Source organism: Ischnura elegans, chromosome 10 (genome assembly GCF_921293095.1).
Source record: "Ischnura elegans chromosome 10, ioIscEleg1.1, whole genome shotgun sequence".
Lineage (NCBI taxonomy): Eukaryota > Metazoa > Arthropoda > Insecta > Odonata > Coenagrionidae > Ischnura > Ischnura elegans.
This window is the reverse complement of record NC_060255.1, coordinates 106,898,552-106,912,005: the sequence shown is the minus strand read 5'-3', so window position 1 is coordinate 106,912,005 and position 13,454 is coordinate 106,898,552. Positions and strand designations below refer to the sequence as shown.

The window sequence follows — 13,454 nt, the reverse complement described above, 5'->3', positions numbered from 1 at the left end:
CCATAAGGATCTGTTTAGTGACTTGATACCATTGTACCATTCTCCTCTGTACCAAATCCCTGTCTCCTGCCTATAAAATACTTGTTTACATCAACCCCCCTGCTTGCCTAGACTTGCCTTAAACTTCCACACCATATGTTGTAATTCTCTTCGTTCACAACCCTTTCCTCCACCTTCTCAATAAACACAGATATATTAACACACACACATTGTAACACAAACACATTATATGTATTAACACAGTCATCAGGAGAAACAAATCGTGTATTTCTCTTGAGAATGGCATGTGAGCGTGGAAATAAGTCTGGGTTTATCAAATTAAAAGTTGAGTGACATGCACAAAGTTTTAATGTATTTATTCATGCCTCTTGTTGAGAGTCATTTCCCCTTTTCATTGTTAACGGTGTATTGTTGATTGACACTCTCTCTTGTCTTGTTTCCTTTGTTTGTCTGTCTGTGCAGCCTCCCTGACAGAAGGCTTCCCCTTCTCGTAAAACACAAAGCAGTGTGTCAGTTATTTAAGGAAGCCTAAATTGAAGAGGGACAGGATGTAAATTAATGTAAGTCTGGAGCAGTTGGCATGGTTATTTGCACGTTTTGGTGTTAATGTCCACCCTAATATTCTTTGTTTTGTTTTTACCATTCATGTGAATAATGTGTGCTTTTTTTTTGATTGTGCAGTTGGTTGAGACTTAAAGTTGAAAGGTTGTGATTTGTCATTTTTTAAGCAGCTCTTGATGATTTTTTGAAGCCTTTGGAATGACTGTTTTCTTTATGCAATGTGTAGATCTTCAAGGGAGACCTCTTTTTAGAAGTTGGTCTCCTGCAATGCATGCGATGTGTGTCTATTTTCTTGGCACATAGCTGATCTACGCACCTGCACTCCCCTATCACATGTCACAGGAAAGGAGAAGGTTGCTTTAAGCTGGTCACACAATTTTGATCACAATCCTCAGCAGATTATATTATATGAAAGGTGTGTTCAACATTGCTTGACACTATGGGGTTATGAAAGAAATTTCCCAGCATCCGTTTGATGTTGCCTTGACAATTTATTAAAGGCACAAAATTTGGGACTCAGAAAATGTAGAAATCCTTGATAAGCACATAATTATGTAGCATATTGTGCTTGCTCCCACTCTAAAATGAAGTCTAGTTCTGCATATTATAAATTCTCATTTGTCTTTACTCACTTGAAAATTCTGGATTAGACATACGTTTACTTGTTGAAGTTCTTTAGGTGCTCCAGTATGAAGGGACGTTTTATTATGTTGCTCACCACCGTGTTAGAAAGTCAGCCAGTCAGTGAAGAGCTTTGATGCTGATTGGATGAACTGGGATGAAGGATCCCTTGTGTAACTAATATGGCAGTTGATTGTGGATATTGTGTGTTGATATGGCAATTAAATTAAATTAATTATTTTCAAAACTATCTTCATGTTCGTATAAGTTGTGCATCAATCAGTGAGACAGTTAATCGCTCAATGAGATGCAGAAACAATTTTTTTTGGGTCATGCAGCTGAAATCAAAAACAGTAAAACATGTTAATGTTTCTTTAGCAAACGGTTTTCATGAAAAAATGTAGATTATCTTAAAAGTAGAAATCACTTAGGTGCTAGCCTCTCACCTCTGTCTCTAGTGAAGGGGTGAATGAAGCAGCATCATCCCATTATGTAGTCATAATGTTGAGATGACCTATTAACAATTGGCTGTAGGCCTGGTCATCTAAGGGAAAAATGCCGTAAGACATGTGTTGGGTCCTTTCCTTCCCCCCACCCCTTCCTGTCGGCTCCGTTGGCGAGTGTCGCCATGCTCGTGGTTTCCTAGGTTCGGCCTTTTCGGCCAGCCCCTTTCTTCCGTGGTCTCCGCTAAGGTCTCGCACCCTTTTGAAATGACTCAGCTCCCTGGCAGTACATTTACTTGAGGGTCAGTGACCCTTTCGCATCCGGGCCCTTGCCTCCGGCGTGGGTATCACATGTTTTTCCAATCAGTGTTTTTCAAAAGCCGGAAGCGTGTAGAAGCAGAGTTTTGCTCTGCGCTTCTTGGGAAGTCACGCGTAAAATAACTCTGCACTTGATTAAAGCTGTGCTCACCTTTTATTCATAATAACCTTGGTCCCCATGCGCACATCTTTAGGGCCAGACCACGCAACATGAGATATATTGATTGCGACAACTTGTCTTCAATGAGAGAAATAGCTCCTAAGAACAAATCTCAAAATCAAAATGAAGATGAAACAGTTTAGGTCAGATTGCATGTTTGGCTCTCGAAATATTGTGCTTTTTCAAATGCTAGAGAAGTTTGCATAGCTTTCTTTTTGCAAAGGGTATTCTTCCATACTCTAAATGCACTTACTTTATGCTCTGTATAACGATGTACCAAATTTTTCAATTTCATACAGGTGTGATTGGTGTTACCTGCTCAGAATGTTGATGGCATTTCCGTATCCCATTTCAGTAATAGTTAACATCAAACTATTGAATTCAATAATGTCATATTTTTCTCAGTGAAGTGTGAACAAAATATTCACTAGGATATTTGTTTATTTAGGGTATAGATGTCGTACCTGTTCTGTAGTTTCAATTTTTGGACTTAGGGCTGTGGTCAACTGAACTACCAGCCACTAACTTTGGATTGGGTGAAACGCTGTTCTCTGAGTAGTTGTGCTCAACATGTCCACTGATTGGCTAGACAGGAGCAGTAATCAATAAGGGTGGACTTTGGCCGTCTTTCTTTTGGCTTGTGTCCATTGTGGAATAGGATTTTGGTTCCCTTGTGGTTTACATCTTATGGTAATTGTCTCATTGTGGACTAGCCCCAAGTATAATGCTTACTGATTTAAAAACGAATTTTTATATAGAGTTTAAAACCTATAGAAAGTCAAAAATCCTGAATATATTAGTTCCTGCTTTATCAGGACAGGATAAAGAGAAAAGAACCTGGGGCTATTTACAATTCTCTCATGCTTTTACTTCACCAACCAGGATTTCAGTAATTTAGTGCCACTATCATGGTAGTGATAACTCATATCTCACTACAATAAAATGCTGAAATTTTAGTGAGGGGAGTGAACATTTAGTATTGTTTACAAGTTCAGGGTTCCCACTCAACCGTGAAAACCTTAAAACCGTGAATTAGCCGTGAATTTCGTCTACCGTGAAAAAACCTGGAAAAAGCCGTGAATTTCGTCCTAAAACCGTAAAAATCTCTCAATCTTGATAATAATACCTTCCCAGAAAATTTCAACTTCGTTCGTAGTGAGCGCACTTCTATTCATTGTAGTGATGAGCGATATATCGCTAACTGTGATTGAATCACCGTTACTGAAAAGTAGCAGTCACTGTCGGTGATTCAATATTCGAAATCACTGTGATCGGTGATTCAATCACTGGATTCGGTGAAGATAGCTCTGGCTGCTACCAAGTGATATGCGATATATCGCCACCTGTGATTGAAGAGAAGTAGCCGATCACTGCCGGTGACTGATAAAAAATATCGAGTTACGCGAGAACAATAGAAACGTGTTTCGCGCTCCCCCCTCTTCTCACCCACTAACCTTTTTCAGCTTAACTCCTTTAAGGTTCCCAATTCCTGGAGGTCAACTGCTGCATGTGTCACCTATTAGCCCAAAAGGTATCTTACAATGATATTCAGCAATTGCTATTACGCTTTTATTAGATTGAAATGTTAGTAATTTGCACGTAATTAAAAAAAACGAGACCAAACACGACGTATTTAAGCAAGGAAATAGATGGAAAAATACGATGGTGATTTTTGGCGAAACGCGATATCCTTGTAGCTGAGCCTCTCGATAGTTAATTCTGCATTTTATTCCGAAAACATGATATCAGGTTGTTATCAGTTATCAATTTACGAGCTATACTATAAGTCTCACTTGTCAGAGTTACTGACGAAGGGATATCTTCTCAGGATTTTTGTTTCTCCCTACTAACAATCCAAATTCATCTGCTCATCGGGCGCTACGATAGTTAGAAAAGAATGGGTATCTTTAGGGTGAAAAATGTCATGGCGCAGTCATATATGGTCACGCTTCGCCCTCTGCAGTATGCTCTGCGTACCCCCGTACGCGATAGCATCAGTTCCGAACTTCTCCTCGTACGAGTGGTTCCCTACTCTCCAGGGTGGCTGGACTTCGAACCACCGAGTGTTTTCCATGTGGGTTTAATAAAGTCAGGTTTCATTTTCACTAGTTTAATTTTATTCGTCTTCGGACCATGGCCCCTCCGAAGAAACTATTGAGATCTTTAAGAGATGGACTGGAAATAATTGAACATGAAGGAAAGAATCCGGGCTAGATACGCGTGAATATTGCAGAGCGCCTTGGGTTGTCCGCTAGCACATGACGGTAGGGGTGGGGGTAGAGTGAGCTACCTGGAGAAAACAAGTAGATATATGAAGGCGAAGATCCAGGTGGGCGTGCCACTGACGATTAACGCAACATTGTTCACGCTTTACACACTACCTCAATTATATTAAAAATATATTCATTAGACAGGAACAATTCAAGTAATAGACTATTTTTGGCCTTCGTGATCCATCTCACAACCAGTCACTGCGCCGGCGAATGAGGTTGTTTTAGGCACAACATGCACATTGCTCTCGTGAATACGTGTACCGGAAATGGTGTTTGATGGATAAGAATTTTTACATCAGACTGAAATCCATGATAGCAGTGTAAATGCCGAGTGGAGAGCAAACATTTTTTTAGTGAGGTGGCGTTTTCCTTCAGAATTTTGAAAGAGATATGGGTCGAATCAACAATATGACCTATGTGTCTTGATAAAGTACTACTATTCCTGTTATTATCTAAAATATTGTTTGAAACCTTTAATGAATATCTGAATTACTCGCCAAAATCCTGCGTTTCCTGGGACATAGGCAACCTACCAAAAAATAAAGCATTGATCGTTTTTCCGCATTCATTTTATAAACGTATCGTTATTAGGAAAAAAAGTTTTTCCCCTGGTGGAGTTCCAAAAAAGGAGGGTAGTCTTAGAATCGTGTTCGTCTTAGATTTGTGCTAATACGGTGTATGAAATTGTTTTTCGATTTATTATGTTCTATAAACAATTTTCATAAAATATTTTCCGTTAAATAAGAAAGATGGGGGAAATTCGGTTACTGTGCAGTAATAACAACGTGCGCAAAAAACTATCTCTCGGCGAGGAATTAAAAAAGGACCTCGGGTGTCCGGACGGAAGAAGGTCTGAAGGGTTTTCGGCGTCCAGGCAAGAGCGCGGTTGGGCTGGTCCTTTAGTCGGCCCTGAATTTTGCAAACGATAGATCACGTCATAACAGATATCACTTTTCATTGCGGAGTTAGTCGCGTACGTTAATTTTCTGTTGATATACGGCCAGTGATTTTCTTATTGTTGGCTTATTAACGGACCGTGAATTTAGCGAAATTGAGACCGTGAAAACCTGAAAAAAAACGTGAAAACCTGAAAAATAACCGTGAAAACCTGGAAAATAACCGTGAAAACCTGGAAAAAGCCGTGAATTTCATTGTTCAGGTAGAGTGGGAACCCTGAAGTTTTTCATGGGCATTAATGTTTCAAGTTACCTCCTTAAACATAACATTTTTTTTCATGTCAACAATTTGAACACTATGTATGTAGGGTATTTTTATATACAGTGGAACTTGGTTAGTATGTTCCTCCTTAACACGTTTTCCTCCTTAGTACAGCTATTTCTCTTGGTCCCGGTACCATCTGAGCAAAATGCAGGTAAAACTATTTGGTTAGTACGCTTGAAATAGTGGTGCTTTCCTGGGTAGTATGCTCAATTATTTTCCATGAAGCAACGCGCAAGGCGTTTCCTAGTATTTACCGAGTGTGTAAACGTACGGATTCATTAGTTACTTAATTATTATCGGCTATTGGCCTTCTTACATTCATCCCATGTCTCTCTTTCTACAACTGTGATGCATCCCAATGCTTTTCTCAATGCAAGGGGTACACGCGCCATTACTTGACAAGTATTGCGGGATGCTATGGATTGCCATGCGAAACTTAACACAAAAATACTCGCTTTCGGTACAAGAAATAGAAAGTAGACTACATTGAATATTTTTTTTAGAGAATTTCAACTGTAGAATATATAAATCTGCTTATGATAATCTATAAATGTCTTACTAATCGTCAAATTTGAATCGATCAAATTTGAATCGACAACCACTTGATATACTCAGGGTTATCGTCATTTTCTATGAGTAATCTCTGAGAAAGAAGAAATGACCTAGCTAAACTTGTACTGTTAAAACATATACGACAAATCACGGGAGAATGATGACGTTTTTCTGTAATAGCCTCTGGGAAATCTATGAAAAAATTGTGATTTTCGTTCACATGGTTTTTTTGGTAGCTTAGCGCTAATTTTATTGATTTTAAATGTGAAAAGAGTTCAGGAAGGCGATCCTACAAGAACTTCAGACAGTAATTGTAGTTATGACGACTTTTCCACAGATTGCAATAACCGCTACATCTATTAGTACATATTTACTTTCCTGGTTAGCACATTTTCCTGGATAGCACGTTCTTTTTTTGTGGTCCCTTCAAAAAGGCACTGAAGAAGTTCTACTGTATACGTTAACAGCTGTGTTTAGGTATCACTGACTGTAAATCTATTTATGAACTTTTTAATGAATGAGCATTTTTCATTTACTCACTACAAAAGTGTTGTAGCCAATTTTATTCCTCATTTCCTTTTAAAATTTGTCAAGGTTTAAAAAAAATATGTACGAGATACAGTATAGATACATTTACATACACACAACTCGTATAGATACATTTGGGAGACTTGGGAAGTTGAGTGGTAGAAGTACTTTGATTGTTCTTCATAGAAAACAAGTAAAAAATAAATTTATTGAAATCAATGTGTCTCTTTTTCCTAATTAATGTTGTTTTATCATAATATTTGGAAATCTCCAATTTTTATGCTTCCTCTGACTACGATAATTTGATGGCTTTGTAATGAGTCTGTTTTGGCATCAAGCTGGCGATGTTTAGTGGTGTGGTTTGTGATGGAGATCTTGCGCTTGTGTTCCAGGTGTATGTTGACGCGCTCTCCTCGTACAGTGAGTCTGAAGTGACGGAGCCCAAGGAAGAGAAGTCGTCCAACCTTCTCGACGAGATGGAGCCGGACTCGCTTGAATGCGAGGACCCCGAGGTGACAGACGAGGCGTTGCCAGACGATGGCTGATTGTTGGCTGCGCCTGCGGCCACCTGAGGTGCACCCTTGCCCTGTCTGTGTGGCCCGTGAATATATATATATGTGTCTCTCTAGAAGCATATATATATATATATATGTATACATATTTGTATTTATTTGCGATGGAAGTGTTGAGGCAGGAGCCCTTGCACATAGCCTTTATTGTTGTTGTTTCAAGGAAGTACATTCGGGATGTGAAGTTCCCTGAAAGAGGTTACCAAAACAACAAATACTTTGTTTTGGTTGTGGTAGCAGCTGGCAAACTGTGCTATTATTGTTTAATAACTTGTCAGTTTGATCAAATTCTTCCAGTTTTAGTTGTAACGTTGAAGGTCCAGTGATAATCGCTTGAGTTGCCAATTGTTAGGAGTTGCGAACTGTTTCATGCTGCTAGAGTAGCAAATACGATTAATATGTCACATTTAGTGGACTTTTTGTGTCCGGGGTGAAGTGTTCCAATGACTTGATTTAATGAGTTCTCCAAGGAAGGTGCAAATTTAAAAGTGCGCAGGTTTGTGAGTGTGTGTGTATGTGTGTGCGTGCCTGTGTGTTTGAGCGACTGAAGCAGGATGTATTTGTGCGTGCGCAAAAGGGGTGCATGTATGCGTATGTATATTAAGTAGGGGAGGGCGGTGAGATAATTCAGTTGGAATACTACTTCTGGTGCAGTCACCATTGTTGCGGGAGAGAGCATTGTTGGGGAGGCTAGCCGTCCACCTCCATGCCACAACCATTAATCTAGATATTATTATTATCGTAATTACAAATGCAATTGTCACGTCTTGTTGCGCTGATGGGCATGTGTGTTGGCTAGGACGATGGGCGGCTGTTGTCTTTGGCGCTTAGGCTGTCGATGGCACGGTTTGATCCCTCGTGTTTGTTGTTGGCATGGTCGCTTGTTTGTTTAAGTGTGCTTGCATTTTACGATGATGAGAGGAGGAGGAAAGGCCTCCTCGTCACATATCTTTGAAGAACATTTTGTCGAGAGTCAAACAATTTGAATGAAATCATGGCCTGTGGTAAATTGTGAAACAACGCAATCCGTATGCCTTTAGATAGTGCCTCTGAGAATTTTGAGGGGAAACGGCTCCCCCATTTAAAAACAAAAAAATGCTGAATTTTATCATGAATTGGATTTGATAGAAGTTTCAATATTTGAGTGATTAATGCGTGAGGCATTTGTAATTTGAAACGGAAATAGTTCCGCACCGTGTATCTTAAATGGTTGTTGATATATTATCTAGGATAACTGCTACTAAGGAATGAGTGATTTTTTTCCTACGTAAGCAGTCACAGGAGATTGTCTTCATCCCCATTGTCACTTACCCATCTGAATAATCGCTTGCTGGGTGCTCTCTAGTCGCCCACGGCCCAAGAATAATGTAACCGTTGACTTATGCTTAAATTGTGGAAAGTTCAGATTGGATCGTGCAACCTGGACCAACATCTTGATCTGCTATATTTTTTTAATCTTCAAGATGCTGCAGGTCAACCTCACACTAATAAAAAAACAACAGTATAATCAAATTGAAAACTCTGGATATGCGCTGTATCAGAGGATCATGTTCCTGGTGTGATTCCCTGCAAAACAAAGAATTGGTTCCTAGGAATATTTCAGTGCTCAGCATTCCAATGATTTAAATTTTAAAAAATTAATGGAAAAAAGAATAATTGCTTGGAAAACCCATTGTATTTCAAATTTGAATTAGCTCTTGTCAGATTCCTCTTGTATTCTTACATTGGCTTCCATGGTTGGACTAGTGTCGTCAAAAGTCTTTTTAGCCAAGGAAATGTCAAAATTTGCCACCTTGAAAATCCGAGTGATATATGTTTCCTCAAGTGGGAAGCACAGTGTTAATTTATTGGTTAAAGAATCTTGTGAAAATTTAATTTTGCCTCCATCCCATGTGAAAAAATTCCCGAGAGATGTCTCTGTGAACTTCTTTGAGCGTAAATATCAATCGTGGTTTGTCAGGAAATGATCTAATTGGAACCATTTATCAGGGACTGAACAATTTTTTCCTCTCCTTGCAATTTTCCAAATGGAATTTATCTTATCTATTAAAAAACTTTGTTTGCATCTGAATGCTGTATGAAACAAAAAACATTCTTAATTGTACTATACATTCTAGCAGAAAAAATGTATATAGTGAAATGCATATATAAATGTATTGATATACCCTGTGCATGAGTTATTTCATTTCCATCCTGACTGATTGGTGAGAGAAATTTGCGTAAATTTTTCCCAATGAAAAGTGTCAACGAGGCCTTCAGCCTTGTGACAAGCATGTAATTAATGCGTGTAAATTCCTGCTCTACTGTGTGAAACTTATCCATGATCACAGTCAGAATTACTTCTCTTCAGTAATGTGCAGTATTTATGATTAATTGGCAATGCAAATGTTTCATAACATGGTTCCATCTTCAGGTTATGGTATCCTGATGATTACCGTGATGTTCTTGCAATTAAGTGGAGTGTAAGAGAGGAGAGATTGGGATTATTGGGAAGAAAGTTGGTGGGTGAGGAAGGGTACGCACATGTCTTGGGAGTGACTGGGGTGCAGGAGGAGAAAGAGGAAAGGTAATAACCCTTCACCACCAGATGTTATACCGGGAAAATCAAGGCAATAGTCTCTATGCTTGGGTCCATTCTATTTATTATGCGGGAAAATGTTACTAGTTGCACAGGGATGATAAAAATCACCTGGAATATGTTAATATGTATACTAATTGAAGAATAATGTCCTTAATAACTGGCTATTCATATGAAAGTCTGAAAAATGTTTATCTTTGGGTGTTACGTGTTTTTAGCTGTTCATACATGAGATTGTTCCTTAGAGAGAGTGAGGGGAGGGCAGGACACTTCTTTACTGTGGTCCCAACATACCTGGAGCATCTCGATGATAATGTGGTGTGTGGAGTCACATGACTTGCATACGATTAACAAATGATAAACTGTTGGTAACTACCGTATGGCAACCACCACCAATATTAGTGATTTATCAAAACTTACTCCTGCTTAGCATCTCCCCTTTTTCATTTAACATCTAATGAAATAGACAAACAATGAATTACTTTTATCATCTCAACTTTCATTTCACCTGTTTCTAGAGCACTTGTTCATTCGAATTGTTTCATACTGTTAAATGGCACACTTCATTCAAATCTCAATCACAGAGGATAATTAATTTTTGGAAATTCCATGAGTTTTAGCCAATATTCTATGGCTCATATATGAATCATGCTAAATTATGATGAAATTGATTACATATATGATTTGTAAGAGACATGGTGAGATTAATGGGCCCTTCGAGAATTAAGTGGTGAACAGTGATTAATTTCTAAAATTTTAGGCAGGTACTGGGACACATACCCAACCACATTAATCCACACACATGATTTTCAAATATAGGTCACTGACCCCCTTCAATGGTGCACATGCGCCATTTACTAATTGCATTCGTGAATTGGCTGGTTTGGGTGAGTTTTTGTCTCACCTGCTCAGCCCTAATGTTTGTGCCTCTGGCGCGGTGATTATGTGACTCAAACTTCTGAATTTTTAAACTTATGATAAAAGTTACAGTGAGGAATCCTGGTATAAACATACCAATTATAAGTAAACGATTACTTTTTTGACATAATCCAATTTTCCCTGAGAGGTGCTGGAACGCCGTTCCTGTCGTTGAGTAATTGGTATAGCTCGCACAGAAGAACCTATTGCAGTCCTGCGCGAGAGGGAGGGATGAATGGGGAGGGGGAATGGAGGCGAAGAAAGCGAGGCAGAGAGAAGGAGAATGGCAGGGGAACTGAACTACGTACTTAAGGAAAAAGTTGACATTCCATAACGGCCAAGGTCTGATCCAGAATTTTTTTCGGGGGTTGAGGGGGGGTCTGATTGGCAAAACCATCTTCTCATATCTGTTTGTTTTAATATGAAAGCTATCAAAATGATAATATTGATAAGATAGGTACATGTGGAACAATGACCCACTTTCCCATTTGGGCAATGCTTATTTTTGAGCGCAGAGTAGCGTACGACCAATGACAGACAAATCTCTCTTCTTGACTTGGATTCAAGTGATCGAGGCTCTGTAATAATAAAGCAAACGTAATGATAACCGAATTGGAAAAGTTGTCTACTTTTTAAGTGTCTGTCACAAGGTGGCGGAGAGAGGGGGAGGTTTGGGGGAAAAACTCCCCCCCCCCCCCCCCCCCAGAGCTCGGAGAAATTTTAAAGCTTAATCCATTTTACTTAATTGCATTGATATTACCAATAGAATAGTGTAAGGATTAATGAAATATCCCTCAGAAAGCCGTAAAACTCACCATTTTGAACCATTTACCATAAAATTACGCACTTTATTAATCTCGCACCGACCGCTTATCCTGGTGGGTATTCTATACCTACACACACCCCGGTATTAGTTGCACCATAACCCCCCAGCCATAATTCCTAGCTGCGCCCCTGCTGCCCCCCATGGTGATGGCTGTGCGAGCGAAATACAAATTGACTGGAGGACGCAGCGAAACGCATGAGACAAAGGCAAAGAAAGACGCACACGCAATAGCGAGTGAGGAAATCGCCTACTGCCAAGGCCTTGGCGCTAGGGAGGACCTTTGGGCAGTGTGCCATTGCGGGTAGCGGTGAGTCACCCGTAACTCGTAGCGGGAGTGTTGGGCGCAATTACGAAGGGTTTGCCGTTAACACTCCACACATAAAAAAAAACCTTCCACTTGCGTGCACAACCGTTTTGAGGGGTCGGAGGCCTAACCCAAGGATATATAGGGTAGTTTCCTTCACCAAAGAAAACGAAAGCCATTGATTGCAATTCGTTACCCACCATTAGCGTATTCATAATATAAAAATTATTTGGTTCTAGAAATACCGGTTTAGACGATTGTTAATGGTCAATTTTAATCTCATTTGAAAAAGGCCAGATTGGCGCGATGCCACTCCACGTGACGTCACAAGGACCTAGATTCTATACGAGTAGATAGGAGTTTTACATCGTCTGAGATTACCAATGCATTCATGAGGCACAGAGATCTGGGACACATTTCTTAATAATCGTCTATTAAAATTGCCAATGGCCGGAAAGTTTCCTTCGTTTGATTGGGTATTAATTATCCTTATTTAAGCCATGCGCTATCTGCTAGCAGGGTACTCAGCTACCTGCTAGCAGCCTGCATCGTAGCGGCGCTCAAAGCCTCGCCCCAAGGTCACTTCATACGGCGGCAGCGGGAACCAGAATGATATCACAAGGGGTTTTCCCAGCGTTCATTCTTAGCCGTCGCGTTTTCGCGCAATTGAAAATTTTCACTTTTCATGTAATCGCGAAAAATAGATATCGTCATTTAAAAATCTAAAGGCGTGAAATACGTACTCCAGGAGTCATAATCTTTCCATTTAGGCAATAAAAAAATAATAGGAGACCACCCCATGTGTCTCCAATTTACTAGGCCACGAGGGCCACATTCCAAGTTCCGAATCGCCCCGCGGGCCGTATTGCAAATTTACCGATGACTAAAGTATTCGTTACCAACGTCTACTGAATAATCCGGTGGCGTATTTCTTATTTACGAACAGTTGAAGGCAACTTTGAATCAGATCCTCTATATTGCCATATAATAACTACGAAGTTGAGTCGTCGCAATCCGCCATTGTTGGTCAAATCATTAATGGCGGGCTGTGTTGTAGCATAGGCGTAACGTCAAGTGGGTGCAGTTTTTCCCATTTTTGTAATTAATTAATAAGAGAGATGGGTGGTTCTTCTGCACCAAACTGTTCCATTAGCTGCAGGGATGGGTTCCGTTTTTTTGTTTTTCCTTGTAATCCTGAGGTTAAGAGATTAATTCAAACAATAAACATCAGAATACGCAACCTATTCACATGATGGAATGTGGTTAGTTGTTATTATTTCGTCGCGTGAAAGTTATATTTGTAAGTGTCCTTGAAAGTTATACTTGTAACTATATAAGTTCTTTCACGTTTGAAATTCCATGAGGAACTTCTACGTGCGATGGAATCAATGATACCAGTTTTTAATAGACTTACTGAAATAATGTAATATTTATGTCCCTTATGGAGCTACGCTATTGATAACGAATGTTTGCAGGTAATTTTATTCGAATTCATACTGGATTTTACACCTTGTAATTACATGCGATTTATAAACAGCGAAACCTTCCTTAATTAATATAATAGCCAACATACAGTTTATAA

At 39.5% G+C, this 13,454-nt stretch overlaps 1 protein-coding gene across 10 annotated transcripts in view; it reads left to right on the top strand.

The window, feature by feature from the left end:
- Positions 1–9,417, top strand: part of LOC124167378 (rho guanine nucleotide exchange factor 11) — a 558,219-nt gene extending 548,802 nt beyond the window's left edge. For 8 of the 10 annotated variants that reach the window (XM_046545401.1, XM_046545404.1, XM_046545399.1 and 5 more), the window contains one exon: positions 7,070–9,417. In XM_046545401.1, the coding sequence (XP_046401357.1) occupies positions 7,070–7,222 (153 nt within the window). In that variant the 3' untranslated portion in view covers positions 7,223–9,417. Of the gene's footprint in view, positions 1–462; positions 561–7,069 lie in introns of all 10 variants that reach the window. The other 2 variants (XR_006866674.1, XM_046545405.1) reach the window with 2 other exon arrangements.
- The last annotated feature ends 4,037 nt before the right edge of the window (positions 9,418–13,454 follow it).